Source organism: Heterocephalus glaber, unplaced genomic scaffold (assembly GCF_053883595.1).
Source record: "Heterocephalus glaber isolate CG9 unplaced genomic scaffold, H.glaber_assembly_v1.0 deba00001572, whole genome shotgun sequence".
NCBI classification, from domain to species: Eukaryota; Metazoa; Chordata; class Mammalia; order Rodentia; family Bathyergidae; genus Heterocephalus; species Heterocephalus glaber.
In genome coordinates this window covers 23,842,924-23,865,085 of record NW_028258357.1, presented here as the reverse complement: position 1 = coordinate 23,865,085, position 22,162 = coordinate 23,842,924, and the positions used below count along the sequence as shown (strand labels likewise).

At 42.2% G+C, this 22,162-nt stretch overlaps 1 protein-coding gene across 1 annotated transcript; it reads right to left on the bottom strand.

The window, feature by feature from the left end:
• Positions 1–16,462: 16,462 nt before the first annotated feature.
• On the bottom strand, positions 16,463–19,648 carry LOC101714357 (hibernation-associated plasma protein HP-20-like). Its single transcript, XM_004844776.3, has 3 exons — positions 19,438–19,648; positions 18,475–18,612; positions 16,463–16,956 (listed from the first exon to the last, which is right to left on the bottom strand). Exons 1-3 carry the CDS (start codon positions 19,442–19,444, stop codon positions 16,529–16,531), a joined length of 573 nt encoding a protein of 190 aa, XP_004844833.1. The 5' UTR covers positions 19,445–19,648; the 3' UTR covers positions 16,463–16,528.
• Between the last annotated feature and the right edge of the window lie 2,514 nt (positions 19,649–22,162).

Here is a 22,162-nt window from a genome sequence, read left to right as displayed (position 1 = left end):
GTAATTCCTTGGCTCCTCAGGGCCAGTGGACTCAAGCAATGCGGCCTCACACACCTGACTTTGTTCTGCAGTGGAAGGACCTCTCCTGGCTCCTCCAAGGAGTGAGCATGTGCCTGAGGATCATTGGCATGTGAAGAACAAAGGAGTTCTCTTCCAGCCCCACACAGGCAACGATACCTGAAAGGCAGTAAACCCAGCCCTGTTGCGACCCTGCATCTGCCAGAAGAAAATTTTCCAGTGAGGGTCGACATGCATGACTGCCTCTCCAGCAACACTGAGAGTGCAGTGCACCCGGAAGACACAACAGCTCAGCATTTGTGTGCAGTTAAACAGACAGGTTTAAAATGCACTGTTCAGTGTGATTTAAGAAAAGTCAGTAACAGGACAGAGGATTTAGCTCAGTGGTTCTGCTTCCTGCTTCGCAAGTGCAAAGACCTGAGTTCCATCCCCGGTACCTAAAAAAAAAAGTATAAGAAAAGTCAGTAATGATATAGAAGCATAGAGCTGCAATATTGTCCAGCATGTCCTAGTTGATATTTATAGACACCTCCATCCAACAACTGCAAAATGCACATTATTTTCAGAATGAAAGAACTTCCAAAATATTCCAAAATATTTCAGAGATAATACTGGTGGGGAAGTTACCTAGTGGGGAATACGGAAAGGTACCGCCACCTCCAGATTTGGCATGCATTGCATTGACTTTGTGGCCTTCCTGTGCAGCAGGTGTGGCTGGTTCAGTGTGAACCAGGAAGAGCTCAGAATTTGCTTGGTGTCCTGCTCTCCACCCTATCTGGTCCTTACCAGAACTGGCTCAGAGAAGAACTCATCCACATATGCTTCCCTCGTGGTGAGCCAGGATCAACAGAGAGTGAGGGAAAGGGGGAAGTGTCCTGCTGTCCCCTGCAAGGGCACACCCACAGGCTGAAGGTCTCCCATGGGCTCCACTTTCCAAAGTCTCTACCCCTCCCAGGAACACTGAGGTAGGAGCCGACCTCGGGTACAGAGGCCTTTGGAGACATCAAAGACACAGACTACAGCAGCGTCTTTTTCCTTTTTCTTGAGCAGCTTAGCTACAAATTTATATGTATTATTAAAATATAGAAATTAGATTTTGATCACACTGGTTTTCTGTATTGTTTTGCTTTGTTTTATTTCATTGATCTTAGATCATTTTTAAAAATAATCATGACTTGCTTCGGTCACTTGGGATTTGTCCTGATCTTTTTTTGGTGTGCTTTGCTTTTCAAAGTAGAAGCTTAGCTCATTAATTTCAGCCATTTATTCTTTTTTAAAAATATAAGTATTTAAATCTATAATTCTTACTCATAGCAAAGATTTTGTTACTTCTAACAAATTTTATATGCTTTATTCTCATTGCCTTTCAGTTCAAATTACTTTATAATACTCTTCTATGTGTTTTTTTGACCATTTAGTTATTTTAAAAATGTGTTTTTAAAGTATAAAAATTTTACCTTCTATTTCTTGAGATAAAAAGGAAAAAAAAAGTAATCTACTTCATCAGACTGTGTGAAAACCAAAGTCTTAGAACAATGAGCCGCACAGGAAAATTGCTCATTAATATTTAGTTATGTTGACTATTATTTCATCTTGATGCCTCAATGAGTTGAAATTATTCAACAGCTGATTTTATCTATCATCTCTCTATTTATCTACCATCTGTCATACACCTATATGTATCAATTATCATCGCCCACATATATTGTCTGTTTCTCACTTAGATTCTATTCTTATTCCCCTTTGTCTGAAATAACAAACACGGAAATGATTCTGTCCTTTTTTCTGGTGTTACAAAACACATGTCCAAGTCCTAAGAGCAAAAGTAGATAAAAGTGTGAAAACTCTTTGGAAAAGCCAGTACTGTGCAGCAATGGAAAGAGTTCTTTGGCATTTTGTACTTCGTTCAGCTCTTTACCTGTAGGTCCCATGGAGAACCCTCTTTTTCCTTCTCTGGGCATTCCAGTGTTCACAAGGGAGATGGTAAAACTGCCAAGCTTTGGAGATGTCTCTCTGATCTTGCTAGTTCTACTGTCAATATTTTTAGGTCTGATTAATTGACTTCCTTAGATGTTTGATTAACCAGCTTTCCAAAGATCAACAGCTTGGCTGATTTTTAACAGGAAATGAAGAAGGTACTAATGCTATTCTAACTGGCACACTTTCTCCACCCATTTTTGGCCATGAACCTAATGCTGCTCACTTGAGGAAGAATACTGGGAGAAGTAGTGGCTTAATAGGTCACCAGAGACAAGGAAACAAATGCACTTTTGAGTTTCAAAACTTTCCAAAAACTTGGTATTCTGGTATAGTACTAGAACATTGCCCCAAAGGCTCATGTGTTCAGAGGCAGGGCTTTTGGAAGATGATTGGATTATGGGGTGCTGTACTCATCAGAGCTGAATGTGGTATCAGGAGGTGGAGTCTGGTCAGAAGAGGTGGGTCCCTCAGTGTGACCTGGAAGGGTGCATCTCCCTCCATTACTCCTCTCTTCTCTCACTACTTCCTGGCTGCCATGACATGAGCAGCTTCTGTCTGCCAGGTCTTTCCATCATGTTTTTCCTCCTTGGAGTCAGCTGAATATGGACTGAAAATGAATAGGGTCATTGTTGTGACTATACCTGACCCTGTGGTTCAGAAGCCTTTGGAACTGGTTTGTGGAAGGAGTTTGGAATGGTTTGGTGATGCCAGCTTCAGAAGCCCTAAAATAGTGTAAACCAAGTTTGATGGAGGATACTGTTCAGAGTTCAGAAGACTAGAATGCTGGTAGTAATGCAGAAGGTAAAGGCCAGACTCAGGAGATTTCAGTTGGGAACATTGACTCCTTTGGCAGCTGGAGTAAAGGCCAAGCATGTTATGCTCTGGAAGAAAATTTGTCTACATTTTTGCTGTGTTCTGAGACTTTGCAGGAGACTAAGTTTAAGGGTAAAGGATTAATCAATCTGGCAGAGGAAATTTCAAGACATCCCCAATTCAGGCTGGGGCATGGGTACTTGTGACAGCTTTTAGCTGGATTTACAATGAGAATCTGGAGCAAAAAAAGCCCATTTGAAAAGTTTGGAATTTTGTCAAAATGGAAGTGCTTGCCAAGTTGGAGCAATGGAGAGCATGTTTGTTAAAAAGAAGCCAAGTACTTTACATCATCACAATATGGATGCTTTAAAAGCATCTCTGGAATCAGCAAGACCTCACTCTTCATTAGTTCAAAAGGGTAAAGGCAAATACCTTTTAAAAACTTTGCTTTGAGAAGAGAGCCCCAGGGAGCCCTGCTTGAGAAGGGCCACCTAGGGAATTTGTTCCTTGGGATCCAGTTTCATAGTACTCAGTCATCTAGGTATGCAAAGGCCTCTGCAGCCATGATCCAAGGGAGCCTGGCTACTGCTTTAGCTGGTGGCAGACCTCAGCATCATGCAAATGATGCTGGTTTTACAGGCATGCAGAATGCCAGAGCTGTGGGATCAGAAAGGTTTCCATCCAGATTTCACAAGAAGGCCTGGGAGGGCAGTGCATGAAGCTGTGAGAATAAAGCCAAAAGTGCAGTGGAGAACCCAAGAATTTGGAAAAGCAGGGAACATGGAACATTTGCTGAGTAAAGCCACAGGCAGTGAGCAGAGCCACCCTAAGAGAGAGGCCCTGAGGGCAACACTGCAGAGGCCAGGCTGCCCAAGCCATTTGGAGTTCATGTCTTGCTACAACTTGCCCTGAGTGCTGGACATAGAAATGCAAGATTTAGTCTTTGCCTTGCTGGGTTTCAGTCTTACTTTGGTCTGATTTCTTTTTATCTATTGTACAAAAGGACTGAGAAATTTCAGACTTTCTGTGGCCTGAGGCTAGTTCATGGACCCATGAAAAGAACATGGTGTGTAATGTTGCTTGCTGGGAGTTAGAATATGAAGACAGGAGTAGACGTGCATCAGATATTATATTATCTTAACCTAGTTGGAATTGTCTGTTTTAAATTTTGTTAACATAAATTCATGAGAATTTTTTGATTTATAAATTATAGATTTAGAGATTTCACTAAATATACTTCTAACAAGAAATGAATTAAACAAAGCACAACAAATAACAGCTACTGGATAAATAGAAATAAGTAGAGCAGCATTGTTAACAAGTGTGGGCCCTAGAACTCAAACCCCTGTTCTAAAACATGAAGGTGAATTCTGGACAAGTGAAGTCTTGTTGTTTGAGTTTAATTTTCTTTAAATTAAGGATAACACTAGTAACCCATACCATATCCTCATTATGATAAAAGTAAAATAATAATGTAAGACCTGGTACAAAATGAGTTCATAATCACAGGAGATGAGCCACTCCCATTGCCCACGAGGCGGCTTCTGGACTCCCGTACCACCACCACCCCCAGCACAGAGGAGGTGAGGTGCAGCTCGGGTGCCAACTGCAAAACGACCCCCCCCCATCAAAATGAGAAGACATGTAAACAAGCCTCAAAACCAGACTTCCAGATCACCTAAAGCAACCTCAAAGGGAAACGAGATGGAATACTCTTATACTCAACCATCTGGACTCCCTGAACTGGCAACAAAAGAGGATCTGGAAAAAATGAAATCAGAAATAATTTCTCACATAACAGCAGAGATTGTGCCCATAGTGCAAGACATGATTAATAAATCTAGAGAGGACACAGATGAAAAAATAGAAGACCTGAGGAACAAGATGGAATCCCAACATAGGAAACAAATGGAATCCATAAAACAGATGCAAACAGATTTCCGGGAGATTAAAAACTCTATTGAAAGTTTATGCAGCAGAATCAGCTAATGTGAGCATAGAATCTCAGATATAGGCAATTAGTGACTAGGAAAAGAAAAATTGCCTTAAAATTATAAGGGACCATGAGAAATCAATCCAGCAGCTGCTAGACGATGCAAAGAATGACATAAGACTGATTGGAGTCAATGAAGGAACAGGAGAGAGAGCAGATGACATTAAAAAAACTGTTCACAGAAGTGATGGCAGAAAACTTCCCAAGCAGGGGGAAAGAACTTGCCATACAGATAAGTGAAGCATATAGGACTCCAACTAGCCATGATCAAAAAACATCTACACATAGCCATATAATATATATATATATTATATATATATATTAGTTAAGATTCCAGAAACCCAACAGAAGAACAAAATTCTACAAGCAGTGAGAGAAAAGAAACAAATCACATACAAAGGAAAGCCCATCAGAATCACAGCAGACTTCTCAATGCAAACCCTCAAGGCAAGAAGAGCTTGGAGTGATGTATTTCAAGCCCTAAAGGAAAACAGCCTCCAACCCAGATTGATGTACCCTGCAAAACTATCTTTCAAAATTGATGGAGAAATAAGATACTTTCATGACAAAGAGCACCTTAGGAACTTCATGAATACCAAACCAGCACTCCAAAATTTTCAGGCAAAATCCTAGAAAAAGACAATGAGGATCACAACCCCAGGGAGCCCAGCAGAATGAATCCATCAGGTGTGACAAGAAATTAAATGCAAAGGGGGAGAATCCAACAAAAAGAAAAAGTCATGACAATGATAAGTCAATATGTGTCTGTTATAACCCTCAATGTCAGTGGTCCCAATTCACCAATCAAAAGAAATAGACTGGCAGAATGGGTCAAGAAGCAAGATCCAACAATATGCTGCATACAAGAAACACATTTAATTCAAAAGGAAACTCATAGACTGAAAGTTAAAGGTTGTGGAAAACAATACTCCATGTGACAGGAACCCGAAAAAAGCAGGAGTAGCTATCCTCTTTGCAGATCAAGTAGATTTCAAACCAAAATCTGAAACACTTCTGGTTCCAAGAATGTCATATAAGCGATAGTCAACTTGTATGTACAAATCTATTGTGAACATGTGTTTTCATTCCTCCTAAGTAAAAACTTAGGAACAGAACTGTTGGTTCTTAACAGTAACACAAGAAATTTCTATATTGTTTTCCAATTGTCATTTTACATTCAGATTAGCAGTATTAGACAGTTCTAACTGGTTCACACCTAAGATGACATTTGTTCTTGTAAAACTTTCAACTTCATCTCCCTAATGAGTGTATAATATGATCTTGTTATTGTATTGATTAGTATTTTTCTTATTCTAGTGTTGCACACCTTTCCTTGTGCTGTACTGGCTATTTATCATCTTCTTGTGTCTACTTCTTAATTGGGTTGTCTATTAATGAGCTGTAAGAGTTCTTTATTCTGGTCTTAGGTTATATGTATTATAAATATGGTATGTTTAAGGACTACTTTTCATTTTCTTTTTTTTTTTTCTTTTTTTTTTTTGGTACCAGGGATCGAACTCGTGACCTTGCGCTTGCAAGGCAGGTGTCAGAACCACTGAGCTAAATCCCTGGGCAACTTTTTATTTTCTTAACGATGTCATTTAAAGTTCTAAATTTTGATGGAATCTCATTTATCAATTTTTTTTCTTTTATACACCATGTTTTGGTATCCTAGGAAATTCTTGCCTACACTAAATTCATGAACATTTTCCCTTATAATTTCTTCTTAAAGTTTTATAGTTTTAGTCTTTCATATTTAGGTTCATAGACCCTTTCAAGTTATTATTATGTATGGAAATAAAGAGTTGAGGTTAATTTTTTACATACGGATACCAGGTGTTCTAGTACCATTTGCTGAAAACATTGTCTTTTCCTCTGCTCTTGAATTGAGTTTATGTTCTATAAAATGCTAATGTTAAATAATCTTTCAAAACTCAGTGGACCATATACGTGTGGTTCTATTTCTAGATTCTCTGTTTTATTCCATTGATCTATATGTCCTTCCTTACACCAACACTGCCTTGATTACTGTAGCTTTAGAGGACGTCTTAAAATTAGGTAATAAATGTCTTCCAACACTGTTTTTTTTTTCTTTTTACTTTTCTAGGTCCTTTGTACTCCTACATAACTCTTAAATTTCAATAACCAATTCTTTATTTATAGCAAGTACACATAGACCTGAATTTTTATACATACCTTGTGTTTTCTAATCCTGCTAAATTCAAATACAAGTTCTAGGGGCTCCTAGAGATTTCTTAGTATTTTCTCTGTAGATGATCACCTCATCTACATATAAAGATTTTACTTCTACCTTGCCAATCCTATGCTAATTGTTTCTTTTTATTATCAGACTATTTTGGTTTGGGCCTATGTTTCAAATTTTAATGGACAGATGAAGAGTACGCATATCTGCATTTGTTACCCACCTCAGGGAGAAAGCATTGTATCTTTTCCATTCATATAAGGCATTTTTGCTGGAAATATGGAGTACATGGCTTCTCTGTTGAGACGGTTCTGTTCTACTTCTAGTCTCCTGATAGCTTTTACCATGAACAGCTGTAGAATTTAGTCCAATACTTTTTCTTCAACTACTGACAGGATCATATGGCTTTTTCCTTTCCTCTGTTAAAATGATAACTTATGGGGGTGGATCTTCCAATGCTGAACCAACACTGTCATTCCTATACTAAAACCACTTTCTACATACTGCTATATCTGACTTCTAATTGTTCGTTTTGTTAAACAAAGTTTTATCTATGCTCATACTTTTTTCTTCTATTACCTTTATCTAGTTTTAGTGTTAGCACAATGTTGATTTCCTAAAATGAAGGGAGAAGTGTTCCTTATTTCTTGTGCTTTAAATGTTTGATATAATTTATCAGTTAAAATGTATATGAGCCTGTTGTCATATAGGTAGGTTTTCAAGCTAGGAATATTCTTTCTTTAATAGATTCTATTCAAATTTTATATTTCCTCCAGAGTCAGTTTCATTAATTTGTCTTCCAAGGTACTTCTTAGAAGTTGTCAAATTTATTTCAAAAAAGATTTTTGTAATATGCTTTCTATATCCTTTTAAAATCTATGGTAACGTCCTCTAAATTTTGATATTATAATTTTAATAATGTATAATTGATACTGTGTAATAGAAAGAAAAGGTCTAAAAGAGGAGGGGAAGTGGGAGGGGTAGGGGAAAGGAAAGAAGAGAAAAGAAAAAATATGAGAAAAGAAAAAAATGGAAACAAAGTCTTTGCAAATAGGGAAGGGTGGAGGGGGTGAAGGGAGGGCAGGAGAAGGGGAAAAAATAAGAACCAAGATACATCATGTAAAGGTACAAGATCCCAATGATGAATGTAACTGTATTTTATACCTAAAATGGACCAATAAACTTAATGGAAAAAATAAATTTAAAAAATTTTTAAATGAGTTCAAAGTAAATGTAAGCAGTTAACGCTACCATCGTTAGCTTTTATAAATCAAGAAATTGAAATTTCTTAATGTGGTTATATAGACTATCCAGAAATATTTGCATATTTTTCTTAGTTTTTGTCTGAGTAGCTAATTCTAGAGTAAAGTGTATTTATTTCTTTAGGACCAAGGGAAATTATCTCACATATTGTGAGTAATATAATTAAAAAGCATATTAAAAGGTTGGTAAAAAATCAGGCTGCAAAGCAAGGGGGTTTTAATACTGTCCTCTTCATAGGGCATTCTTTCCTGAAATCACGAGGAAGCTTTTGCTGCTTCTCTGGCCAGGCTGATGTTGGAAGCTGATTCATACAACCATGAGCCTTCTTACCATTCCTATTTCCATCACATGAGCTTCATACTGAAAGGTTTAGGTGGGCTGATTTGTTTTACTGACTTCAATAAATTTTTATTTCTTTTCTCTCTTGGCCTGGTTAATGTTCTTCTTCTGGTTTATTAATTTTTTCACTCTTTTTTATTGGCTACAGGTGAGTGGATTTCATTTTGGCAGAGTCGTACATGCACATAAAACACTACTTCAATGTGCTCTGATCGACTTTATCCCATCATCCCCCGTGGCCTGCCCTCCCTGGTAGCCTCACAGGGCTAGGGGTGCAATGCATGTATTTTTCTCACATCCACCCCCCTTATCTGCTCTTGCACCTCCCCCATCATCTTATTCCCTTTCTCTTGTCTAATAATAGTCGCCCTTCTACTTTCTAGTCATCTTTTTTAGATTCCACATACAATATTAGTCTTGCACAGTCTGGCTTAATACACCCAACACGATATAGTCCCAGACCCATTGATTTCCCTGCAAATGACAGAATTTTGCTCTTTCTTATGGATGATGTGTGCGTTCGTCCACCACATCTTCCTTATTCATCTGTTGATAGGCACCTAGGCTGGTTATATATCTTGGCTATCAAGAATTGCACCTCAATATATATAAACGTGAGTATACAGGGATGCCTATCGTACACTGACTTTAATTGCTTTGAGAATACACCTAGGAGTCGTACAGCCCCATCAAATGGTAGCTCTATTTTTAGGTTTTTGAGCAACTCCCATACTGATTTCCAGAGTGACCACACTAATTTACACTTGCACCAGTGGTATAGAAGTTTCCCTTTTCCCTAGCATCCTCATCAGCATTTACTGTTTTCAGTATTTTTGGATGACAGTCATTCTGACTGAGGTGAGATGGAATCTGAATGTAGCTATTTTTTAAACTTTTTAATTTTATGAGAAAATAAAACAAAGTTTTATAACCAAATAATAAGAGAATAACACTATTACACAGTGTATTGTTATCTTCAAAGTAGTTACTTAGTACAAGATATAAGCCAAAGATTCTTATAAAAAAAGACACGGATAATAACGCAAAATTTCTTCAACAAACTAAGATAAATTATTAGTATAGATGAAACAAATTAGCATAAATATTGAAATTTTTTAAACAATGCAATATGTAATTTGAGGAAATATTTGAACTTCTCCCTGCTTCCTATTTATCTCTCTTCTAATTTGCTCTCTCTCTCTCTACATATGTTTTTTCTATGATTTGCATTTCCCCAGTGGCTAAAGATGTTGAACATTTTTTCGTATACTTATTGGCCACTTGTATTTCTTTTAAGAAATATCAGTTCAGTTCACATGCCCATTTATTGATTGGACTATATTCTCTTACTATTTATTTATTTACTTAGCCCAATTGCTCTAGCTAAAGTTTCAAGAACCGTGTTGAATGAGTGGTGGTGGGGAGGACATCCCTGCCTTGTTTTTAGCCAGACAGAATTTAACCCTTCACATTCAGATCGGGATGTTTCCCACCTCACGTTGTGACAGTGAGTCCTTGGTGAAGACGAACATCTGGACTGATGAAGTGGGCAGACTGCCCTAAGCCCCTTCCACTTTTAGTCCCCACCCAGCCTGGGAAAATGGGCCCTGCTCCTCACAACCTGCCTTCCACTGCTAGGGTAGGACCAGAGGTGATCATTAGGTGGACGAGGTTGGAACTGGCTTTGGCATTCGCAAACAGAGGCTAAGGAATTAAAGGAACCAGTGAAAAGGTATGAAAGCTACAAGTCCTGTGTGGTTCTTAATTGTTGCCATAAAAATTGGCCACAAATTTAACAACTGACACAACATCCACTTGTCATCCTACGGTTTCTATGGGTCAGAAGCCGTGGCCTAACATGGCTTAGTTTGTTTCTCTGCTGTGAGGCTGGAAAGTTCAAAACCAAGGAACTGGCAGATTCAACGTCTCACTGTGGCCTCTTTCCTGGTTCCTAGATGTTGCCTTCTTGCTGTGTTGCCAGGGGTAGAGGGATGGACTGGTCCTATAAACACTAGTCCCGTCCAGGAGGGCTCTGTCCTTATGCCCCATTCATCTCCCAGAAGCTCCACCTCCTTATACCATCATTAGGGACCAGGTTTCAGGTAAATGAACTGCAAGGGGACCTGAAGGAGGATGCTGGGAGTCTTCACTTGCAAGGCACCAGGAGATCACCATCTCCGGAAAAACATCAGGTCAGCACAGGAAAGTACAGGAATCTGTCTGGTACTCTGACCCCGGGACTGAGCATTGGTGGAAAAGTGAAGGTGGAAGCAGAAGTAGAAATGGAGGAGCCCAGCCAGGCCACAGTTACAATCTGCTTCTCGGGCTCCGGCATGGTTTTGGTCTCCATCTAAGTCAAATCCCTTAAGATGCTGTGGCCTAAAGCAAATAAATAACTATGATGGAACATATCTTGGCTTCTTAGACTTCACTGCCCTCTGCATTTTGAAATTTTTAAATTTTGGCAAAGAGATTCTATATTTACGTGAGAGGGAAGAGGTGTATTTGGTCCCAGTGAAATTGGGCCTCAGAATTCTATGTACAAAATCAAGACATTATTTTGTTTGAAATCACTCTCATGCTTGACTTATTTCACTTAACACACTATCCCCCTGGCCAAGCACCACACAATCTCACTTGTAAGTGGAATCCAAAGTGTTGCTCTTCTAGCAGATGCAAGTAGAGTAGAGGTTCCTAGAGGCTGGGAGGATGACGGCAGGGGAGGTTGACCAGTAGACACAATGCCATTGTTTGTAAGAGGAATGAGTTCTAGTGTTCTGTGCCACAGCAGCATGAATATAAGTAACTATAATGTATTATTTATCTCCACGTGGGTAGAGGAGAGGAATTTGAATATACTACTTATAAAGAAATAACAAGGATTTAAGGTGCTGCATAGGCTAATTACCCTGAGGTGATCACTTCCTACAATATACATGAAACAAAATATCACAACATGTAAACTGGTCCTAACAGCTGCTAAATGACTCAAAATCAAAACAAAATCCCCCTCGAAAAAACACACCTCAAAATTATAGAAATAAAGGAAAAAGTATAAGATTACTTAGAAGATTTTAAAAAGTTATTCACTGAAATCAAAGCAGAAAACTTTTCAGATCTAAGGAAATAATTCAATATACATGTACAAGAGCATATAAAACTACAAGTAGTCATGACCAGAAAAGAAATTCTCCATGATACAGCATAATTAAAATTCCAGAAATTAAAAAAAGAGACTATTAAAAACTAGTAGAGGAAAAATAGCAAGTAATCTATAAATGCAAATTTGGCAGAATAACTACAAATTTCTCACCATGAAACTTAAAGGCCAGTATAGCTTTGAGTGAAGTTTTTAGGCCTAAAAAATCCCACAATTGTCAATCCAGACTTTTATATTCTGTAAAATTAGCCTTTAAAATTGACAGAGAAGTAAATACTTTTCATGATAAAGAAATACATGACCACTAAACCAGCTTTGCAGAAAAAACTGAAGGAAATCCCAGACAGAGACAGGGAGGCCCCCAGCACCAAAGATCCCAAAGGAAGGAATACATTAAACTAAGAGAGTTAAAGGAAAGGAAAAATAAAGGAACCACCACTGGGAAAATGATGCAATGACAGGATTCAATAACCACCGTATAATAACAGCTCTCAAAGTCAATGGTCTCAATCAAAAGACACAGACTGGAACATTGCATCAAAACCAAAACAAAGCAAAGCATAACCATATATTGCCTACAGGAGAAACACCTCATCCAAAGGAAGTACATAGACTGAAAGTGAAAGGGTGGGAAACAGCACACATTCACCTGGAGCCTGAGAACAAGCAGGTGTAAATATCTTATTTTTAGACACAGCAGACTTCAAGCCCAATGATCAGAAGTAGAAAAATGTCCACTAAATTCTAGTAAAGGGAACCATGCAACAGAAAGAAACAATAATTTTAAATACTAATGTACTGAATGTTGGCACAACCGACTTCATAGAAGAAAAACTACTGGACTTAAAACGATAGATAGATGCCAATACAATCAGAGTAGGAGACTTCAATACCCTATTCACATAATTAGACAGGTGAACCAGACAAAAATATCAACAAGGAAATATCAGAATGTAAGCACACCATTTAATAATTGGACTTAACAGATATCTACAGAGTTTCATCCAACAAGAAGAAAATACACACTTTTCTCAACAGCACACATAACTTTTTCCAAAATAGACCATATGTTAGGCCATAAAGCATGCTTAAATACAAAAGAATTGAAATAATCCATTCCATACTATCAGATCACAATGGAACTAAGCTGGAAATCAACTGCAAAAGAAGCCACAGAAACTACACAAACACTTGGAGATTAAACAATGTTATTGAATAATTGATAGCTTATGGAAATCAGGGAAAAAATAAGAGTTTCTAGAATCCAAGAAATGCAAATTAAAAGCACAATGAGATGCAGTGATACCCCAGTTCACAAATGCTTTTGTCTGCAAACCATTTGATTTGCAAACAAAAGCATTTGGCAAAATTTTGTTTTGGTTTACAAACTACTTTGGGTGACAGACATGTCTGTGGGCATCTTTCCTGTACAAATACAAATGTAGCCATATTTTCCAAAGTCGTGGAACAAATTATGTTTGTGAACCAAGGTACCACCGTATTGTCTCACACTGTTATCCAAACACTGTGTAGAAAGGGAATCCTGGCACACTGTGAGTGGGCATAAATATTAGTACCAACACCATAGAAAACCCTTTGGAAACTCCTCAAAACATTGAGAACAAGACTACGCTATTACACAGAATTCTCAAGAAATCAGAATTCTCAGAATTCTCAGAATTCAAAGGCATGGAAATCAGTATGTTGAAGAGACATTTACACTCTTGTGTTCATTGTAGCACTATTCAGAAGAGCCAAGACATGAATGGAATCAGCCCACACACCCATCAATGGGTGACTGAATAAATACAATGTGAAATATTCACAGACTGGAATACTATTCAGTATTATTGAAATTCTGTCATTTGTGACAAAGTAGATGATTTTGCAGGCTATTATGGAAGTGAAATAACCCAGACTCAGATAAACAAAACACTGCACAATCTCACTTATATGTGGAATCTAAAACTGAGAAACTCATAGAAGAAAAGAACACAACAAGTGGAGGTTTCACCAGGCTGAGTGTGGGAGGAAGGAGGGGAAAGAGTATGTTGGTGAAAAGATAAAAGTTCTGATTAGACAGGTCCTGTATAAGTTTGCCTTATGCACTGCATAGCCCTGTCATTATAGTTAATATTATACTGCAAAATCACTAAGAGGTTGATCTTAAATGTCAGCATAAAAACTAAGTACGTGAGATGACAGATATGTTAGAGTAGATCCATAATGTATAAATACACCGAAACATCGCCTTGTACCCCAAAAATACATAAAATTATTTGGGAATTAAAACAATCACTTGAACTCAATATTATGGCGGGAAATGGAATGATGTCAGCACTACATATATTAGGAGTGTTTTAATTAAGTTAGTTATGTCCCTTATAACTGAAAAATCGAAAAAGGAAACATAAGCAATTTTTATTTGATATTTGTATATACTGCCAATACCATCTGGATGTGGCTTACAATCCATACAAGCCCCATCAAGACAAATAAGTAAAATATTTGAAAAGAGGACAAATAAAATTAAACCAAAAAATGTAGAAAAGAAATAAATAACAGGACATGGGGTGCATACTATCCCCGGTTCCATCCCAGTGTCATAAAAATAAACTAAATTAACTACACTCACATAAAATAAAGAAAAAAGAAGACATATGGCGTTCATCTCCGCCTTACTAGGGTGCAGATCATCTGTCTATTTACGTACATCTGTATCCGACACGTTAGGTCCAGAAGGTGAGTATCTATCAGTGCCTACACCTGCTCCTTCATAGCGATGCAAAGCTAACACTGTAGTAAGAAACGAATAACAATCCACTGGAAATTACTATTCAAAGACAACATCATAGGAAGGAAAAGACAGCCAGATGTAGACGGAAAACCTAATTCCAGAGAATTAAAAAGGAAAGTAAGCCACAAACATTGAGTTTCAAATGCACACGCACAGGAGCAGCCCTTGCTTCCATCCCTGTCTCTCTCACTGTCTGCCTCCACCTCCTTCTCCATGTCCACCCTCCCTCCGTCTCTGCTGTCTCCATCACCCCGTGGCTACCTCTGTCTCTGTCTCTAACTCCATCTCCACCGCCATCTGCATCTCAGCCTCTGCTTCTCCCCATCTCTGTCATTTCTAGTCTCTGTTTCTATCTCGGTCTCCATCTCCGCCTCCATCTGTATCGTCTCTTCTCTACCTCTGTGTGTATCTCTGTGTGTATCTCTGTCCATGCTGATCTCCTTGTCTATCTCTGTGTATCTCCTCTGTCCATGCTGATCTCCTTGTCTGGCTCTGTGTGTATCTCTGTCCATGCTGATCTCCTTGTCTATCTCTGTGTGTATCTCCTCTGTCCATGCTGATCTCCTTGTCTGGCTCTGTGTGTATCTCTGTCCATGCTGATCTCCTTGTCTATCTCTGTGTGTATCTCCTCTGTCCATGCTGATCTCCTTGTCTGGCTCTGTGTGTATCTCTGTCCATGCTGATCTCCTTGCCTATCTCTGTGTGTATCTCTGTCCATGCTGATCTCCTTGTCTGGCTCTGTGTGCATCTCTGTCCATGCTGATCTCCTTGTCTGGCTCCGTGTGCATCTCTGTCCATGCTGATCTCCTTGTCTGGCTCTGTGTGCATCTCTGTCCATGCTGATCTCCTTGTCTGGCTCTGTGTGCATCTCTGTCCATGCTGATCTCCTTGCCTGGCTCTGTGTGCATCTCTGTCCATGCTGATCTCCTTGCCTGGCTCTGTCTGTATCATCTCTGTAGTCTGCCTCTGTGTCCATCTCCATTATCTCTCCCCATCTCTATGTGTATGTCTATGCCTGTCTGTCTCTCTATACCTATCTCTCTGTTTTATCTCTACAGTATCTCTGTGCCCGTCTCCATGGCTATGGATATCATCTCCTCTGTGTCCACGTCTACCTGTATCTCTGGAGGCTGGTTAGCTGTCAGGACAGCTCTTTATCTTGCTTTCCAGTGTAAACCTTGGAGCTAGTAAGGCCAAGACAGTGGACCTGTGGCCCATGTGGTAGGGGCTGTGTTACATGACCGGCTGACAATGCTTCCTCATAGACTCCTCCCTTGTCTCAGCATCTGTGCCCCTTTACCCTGAGCTACTTTGAACTTGGAGACCTTCGAAGCACATGTTGAATGAGACTCGCATGTACACAAGGAAGGATCTCAATCCTCCCACCTCTTGAAGTGGGTTCACTTTTGGGTCAGAAACTCCTGTGAGCCCATGCACACTGTGCTAAGGCTCTGACAGCAGTGGGCAGGTCTGTCGTGCTGACTGTTGTCACCATGTCTAAGGCAATGTATTAAATGATGTTCACTCATGTCCCTGATGTTCATTAGCCCTCTGTTACTGGAAAGAGAAAGGCAGAGCAGTGCAAATAGCCTCGACAGAGACCACAAGTAAGTAACAGAAAATCATTCCTGAGGAACAAAGCCAGAAAGCAAGGCCACTGAGCACCTGGAAACCCGGAAAGAGGATGAAGTGCATGAAGGCAGGTGCAGAGAGCGCACTGAGTCATTTTCCTAGGATCTGTGGTTGGGTCCTGGGTTCTGGTCTGGGTACCGTAAAGAGGAATGGCCTTGATTGTGAAGGTGTTGTTTGGATACCACCTCCAAGGCCCAGCTTTAATGAGAGCAAATATACCTGATTTCATACAATTTTATCTCTGAAAGAAATGAATCCAAGATGTGAAAAGCTAGATACCAGATTTATTCCCTTTCAGGGTGGAGAATCAGTCACACAAGGCTCAGAGTTTCAGGACAAAGTCAGAAAACCTGAGAAATAGATAAAGACGTGTGCTTGCTCCAGTTCCTCAATTACAACTTCTGCTTCCAGCCACACCTTGTCCCCCTGTCGCAGCGGCAGAATGACAGCACCGGAAAGGTCACCATAGTCGTCTCTAGAGAGCTGATGCTTTTCCAAGACTCGGCTGTGGTTTCTCATCAGCCTCACCTTGACCTGGCAGTGACGAAGCTCCACGCCAAAGCTGAAGTAGTGATGCCCAGCCTCCCTGCAGGTGAAGACTCCGGTGGCCTCCTCGAAGCCCCTCTGGACATTGCACAGGGCCTCTGTGAAGAGGACTGGCCCAGAAGCTGGAGGAAGCTTTCCGCTGAGCTTCATGGCGAAGGCTGACCTTTCTTTGCAGTGGCATTTCTCAGTGGTACCAGGAAGACCCGTGGCACCTGGGAGAAACAGGATTCTCAGCGAGAAGCTGGTGCTGAGTGGAAGCACCATCTCCTCCCGAAAGTGTTCGTCCTGTGATGGGTACACGTACTGAACTTGGAGACACCACACTGAGTTGTCCTGTCCACACCCTGATATTTCCGAGTTCCAATCCTGATTCAAGCTTCTACCTGTGCTGTCGGAGCTCTCAGTACAGTGTGCTGGGAAGCCAATACTTGCTCCTTTGCCTGACACTGCTGGGTCTGTATGTGTCCTCTTCCCTGGAGCAGAAGTTGCAAAGCCTGCTACGCCATTCTGGGTGGTGCTGAGCACCCGAGGCTGTTCTTGTCATACAGAGTTCAGAGTTCAGCTCTCCTGCTCCCCACTGGCCACCCTCATCCTGTCCAAGGTTCTCCCTCACTCTTGTCCCAACAAGCTCTCCCCCAACCAGAAGGATTATGCTAATTCACAGCACCCTCCTACAGGGTTAAGCACTACCTTGACTAAGAGGAGGAACTTCTGGCTTGTGAAGTAATAGTGCAGGTACTGTTGCATCACTTAGTACCAGTGTTCTCCTAGTCAAATTCCTTAGCATTTCTGAGGCTGTGTCTATGCAAGGACAAAGCTACACAGTGACCTGCTCTCAGTGATCTGCTCCTGAGATGGTTAACGTTGCGGATTATGAGCCGTCAGGACTGTTACCAGGCCCCTAACTTTGGGATTATGACCCTTGCTGCCTGGAGGATTTTAGGCAAACGCAGCCCTAAAAGGACAGGGCGACAGGCTCACACTGTACTGCGCTTTTGTCCCCTCACCTCTTGAATGGCTGCCATGTGCTTAGCAACACTGGCCTTGAAGTCAGGACGGGTCTCTTTCTCTGAGGACAAGTGAAGCCCTGGGGAGCAGCAACCTGAGTCGCTTTGATCCTGGCACAGCGCCCCATGGATATTCAGTGCTGACAGTGGTCTGCAGGAGCCTCTGCCTTCTGCCCAGAGCTTGGCTCAGGATGCCCTCTCCCCTCCAGTGGCCCCAGCACAGCCTGGGATTGCATTTGTGTAGGGCCAACCCTGGGAGAACCCGGGTTCTGCCTGGCAGTGACAAACAGCCCCTCAGGAGCTGTGCCAGCGTGGGTGGATCTGGGTTGCATCCAGAACACCAGCCTGCTGGGGCTCAGCCAGCACCAGTGTCCACGGCCTCTGGACTTGGCTCGGTCTCTGTCACCCAGGCGCACGTCTTCACACGGCGTGATGCGGCTCGGGTCCTGATAGCTCATTCTCTCTCCCCACTGGAAAGCCCATCCTGATGCAGGATCCCACACAGGTGACTCGAGTCTCCCAGGCACCTGCTGGCTTTGCTAGCCACCACCTTTCCAGGATCTCTCATAGGACTGCGGGCTCGAGCTGCCAAGCACTCCATCGTGCTGGCTCTAGATTTCCACCCTGAGACTCTGTCTTGTCTGGCTACTAATCACAGGGAGATTGTCATGCACCCAAGGTCAAGGGAAGGGAAGGAAGCAGCAGAAGAAAAGGTCTCCTCACCACGTGGGCCTGACTGTCCTGGAGGCCCCTGAGGTCCTGGAAGCCCCCTTGGTGCTGGCGGCCCTGGTGGCCCATAGCTCCCGACCTGATCCCTGAGAACATTTGCCATGAGCACAGATATGGCCAGTCTCCACACATCTGCGACAAGAAGGAAGCGGTTATTTACTTAAACAAGCCGTGTTGCTCTCTAAATGACGTTGGCCCTGGAACTCAAATATATTTAACTTCACTAAGGGAGTGTGCCGAACTTTCTCCGTGCTGGCTGGCTCCTTGTCAGCCCTCGCCTGACCTCCCTGGACTCGTTACTCATTTACAAAGGTGCTGAGACCATTCATCTCATCTTGGGCTGAGCCTGTGTCTGTCAGCTGCACTGAAGGCTGAGTCACCAAATGAAGTATCCTTAATGCAGGCCACTAGCTGTTGCCCATTATGCACAGGGCCCAGAGCTAGAAACGTAATTTCCTCATTTTTATCAAAGTTAGGCAAGAGATTGCCACTCAGCCGCTGGCTGCAGATAAGGAATTTGTGGTCCAGAAAGTTATAATGCTCAACCCGGACGGAGCTGGAAAGACAAACAGGTGGCTTTTGAATCCCCATAGGAGTGCTGGCATTATCTTACGTTTAAGACCAATGAATTTTTAGCCGTGGTCCTCCCCCTTCACAGCCAAGGTGCTCAGCCTCAGAGGATTTCAAACTCTGCTTGTTCCTGTTGTTTTTAACTTTTGTCAACAAGCGGGCCTTGTCTACGTAGACAGCAGCCTGGACTGTCACTCACTCAAGGTTTCTCCTGTGCTCCAGAGCAAGGCCCCCCAAAACTAACCCGTCAGGGACACTGGGGCTATCAGCATTGCCAGCACATGGTCCTCAGGCCCCTGGTCATTGAGACTGGCTATGCCCAGGCCACACTTTGCAGGGACAGGGCAACCAGATCCCACCCGGCCCGGCACCTGCGTCAGGCCCTACCCGTCATTCTCAGGTAGGAAGGCTGGCTACTGCCTCTTGGGGTGGCTTCTCCTGAGGTGAAGGGTTTCACTGCGGCTTCAGCTGAAAACCTGAAGCCAGGTCACCAGCAGTGCCTCGCTGCTCTGTAGCAAGAACTTCTCAAATGCCGTGCAGTCATCTCTTCGATATTTAAGTACTTTCATGCCTTCCAACCTGAGTCCACATCAAGGTTAATATTCAGCCACAGCAGGAAATTTGGTCACCTACCCAGACTAGTTCCAGACTTTGGACTAGGAGGATTGTGCCATGTTGGTCAGTGCCAGTCTCTCCTTGGGACCTGGTGCTACAGTGAAACCAGACGTTGCAGGCTGTATAGCTGCACCTGAGGGGAGCAGTCGGCTCCCGATTCCGTGCTCTCAGCACAACATGCTCTTGCTACACACTTGTTTTGTTTTCTTTACTGCTCGGTGTTTCTCAGTGGCAGGGATGTCTCCCAGGGTTCCACACATGCTAGGCAAATGCCCTACTTCACCCGGAGCCCCAGTGCATTTGCTAATGAACCAGATTTAACCCCTGCATGGGCCACATGCTTCAAAATGTGTTGCACACAGTAAATACTTGCAGTGCCATCTGTCAATTTTTAAATTAAAGCATTTTTTAGACAAAGAAGGGCCAACCGGGGATTTAGCTCAGCAGTTCCACCTCCTGCCCCACAACACAAGGACCCAAGTTCGATACCAGGTACCAAAAAAAAAAATAGACAAAGAAGGGCCATTGTTGCTTTCCTAGTCCTTTCTGGACACTTATTTGTTGTATCTAACCTCACTTCAAGGGCAGCGAATCTACTTCCCTGGATAAGAAATCTATGTAGCTCCTAGAGCATGTGTCTAGATGCTCTGATCATTTGACACAGGGAAAGTCACCGTCTCCATGATCTGAAGGTCAATGCATGTAAATTAGTGTTGCTAATAGATGAACATCACATAGGAAAAATGTGTTCCTGGCCACTGTCATTACAACAAATGATGCCTTTAAATCATCATTTCAATACCACAGGGGAAACAGCACTATGGCTCCTGTTACCTAAAATGTGATCAGGGTTTGTGGATGCCACATGCATCTTGCATCAGAATATTCCTATTCTCTGTGTGGCACCGCATGTTAGCAGAGGATTCCAGAGGCCCCATCCACTTGGGTCCCCTAACAACAAGACTGTACGTCCTGCGTTGTTGATGTGTGCAGATGCTGATGCCAGAGCTCTATATCCATAAGCTTTTTGCTGTTGCAAAAGAGTAATCATATAATTCTACGATTTCTTTGCCATTAATCAGTTGGGTCATGTTGATAATGAGACTCTATGCCTAATCTACTTGTTCACTACCTACAAGTAAATTTCATACCAAAAAAAGCCAGAATAATCCAGGCACTGTGGAGCATTCCTGTAATCCCAGAGGCAAGAGGATGGCAAGTTTGAGCCCAGTCTGGGCAGCTTAGTGACTTAGAGAGATGCTGGCTCATATAAAAAATAAAAATAAAAATTTAAAATGGACGAAAGGGCTGGGGCTATGGCACAGAGCAAAGACTCTGGTTCAATCCACAGGACCAGCAAGGGACACAAAGGGACAGAAGAAGTCATATTTCTCTTTGGTTTGCCAGGTGCACTGACTGGCTTTCATTGTGCACATTCAGGGAAGCTGAAGGAACACCCAGGAGCCCCGTGCTCGGGGTGCATCGGGGGCATGTTCAGCAGTGGCATAAGACCATGGAAATTGCCCAAAGCAAGGGTCTCCTCGGCCTTCCTCCAGCATGACCAGGGTTGCAGCTGCTCAGCACCCAGGAGGAGTTAGACTGTCATTTGTCTCCTGCTGGCCATTCTGAAAGGTAGGCTCCAACTGTGCTTCGGTTGTAATTCCTTCTGATTCAGGGCTGTCTCCCATCCCAGTTTTGGGTGCCATCTGTCCCAGTGAACTGCTATGTCTTCAGTGAGTTGTTTGCTTTCTGATTGCTGAGGTTCATGTTTTTGTGTATTTTGCCAGACGGGCTTTTGCAAAGAGTTTCTCTCAGTCTGTGGCTGGACTTTTGATTCTCTTAAGTGTCTTTGGTGAAGCAGAAATTTTTACTTTTAATAAAGTGCAACCTGATTTTTTCTTTCATGGCTGTGATAGTTCACTGCGGTGTCAATCTGAATAAGAAACACCCAGCCGGACCAGGGATTTAGCTCAGTGATTCTGCACAGTTCTGGCTGTGTCTGGATGACAGACTCACTGAAGACAGAAGACCATCCTGAGTGTGGGCGGCACCAACCAATGGCCTTGTAGCAGGATGGAATGAACAGGAAAGGAGGAGGAAGTCTCGCTTGTGCTTCTTCAGAGGCGCTCAGGTCTTTGCCATCACCTCTGGCCATCAGTCTCCAGGCTTCCAGGGCAGACCCCTCAGCCTCACAGTGCAGACCCTCTGGCTTCCAGATACAGACTCCCACGGGACTGCAGTGCATCCCAGGCCTTTGATTTTGGCCGAATCCTCTGGCTCTCCCCTGGCAGATGAAGGGAAGCACCCCTGCCTTGCGGGCCAGCAGTGTAGGCCTCTTAGGGCAGCATAAACATGAATGTACCACCTAATGATCCAATTCGCCAGGGTAATGGACCCTAGGTTCCTAATCATCACAACTGAAAGCACATACTGATAGTTTCTCTGGCTACGAAAGCTATTTCCAGGCCAACGGAATTGGGAATGGGAAGAGGCAACA

Bases quoted from the DNA above. Each gene is read 5' to 3' on its own strand.
- LOC101714357 (XM_004844776.3), bottom strand. The intron at 16,957-18,474 runs GTGAGGAGACCT...TGTTTCTCCCAG, and splicing joins AGGACAGTCAGGCCCACGTG to GTGCCACGGGTCTTCCTGGT.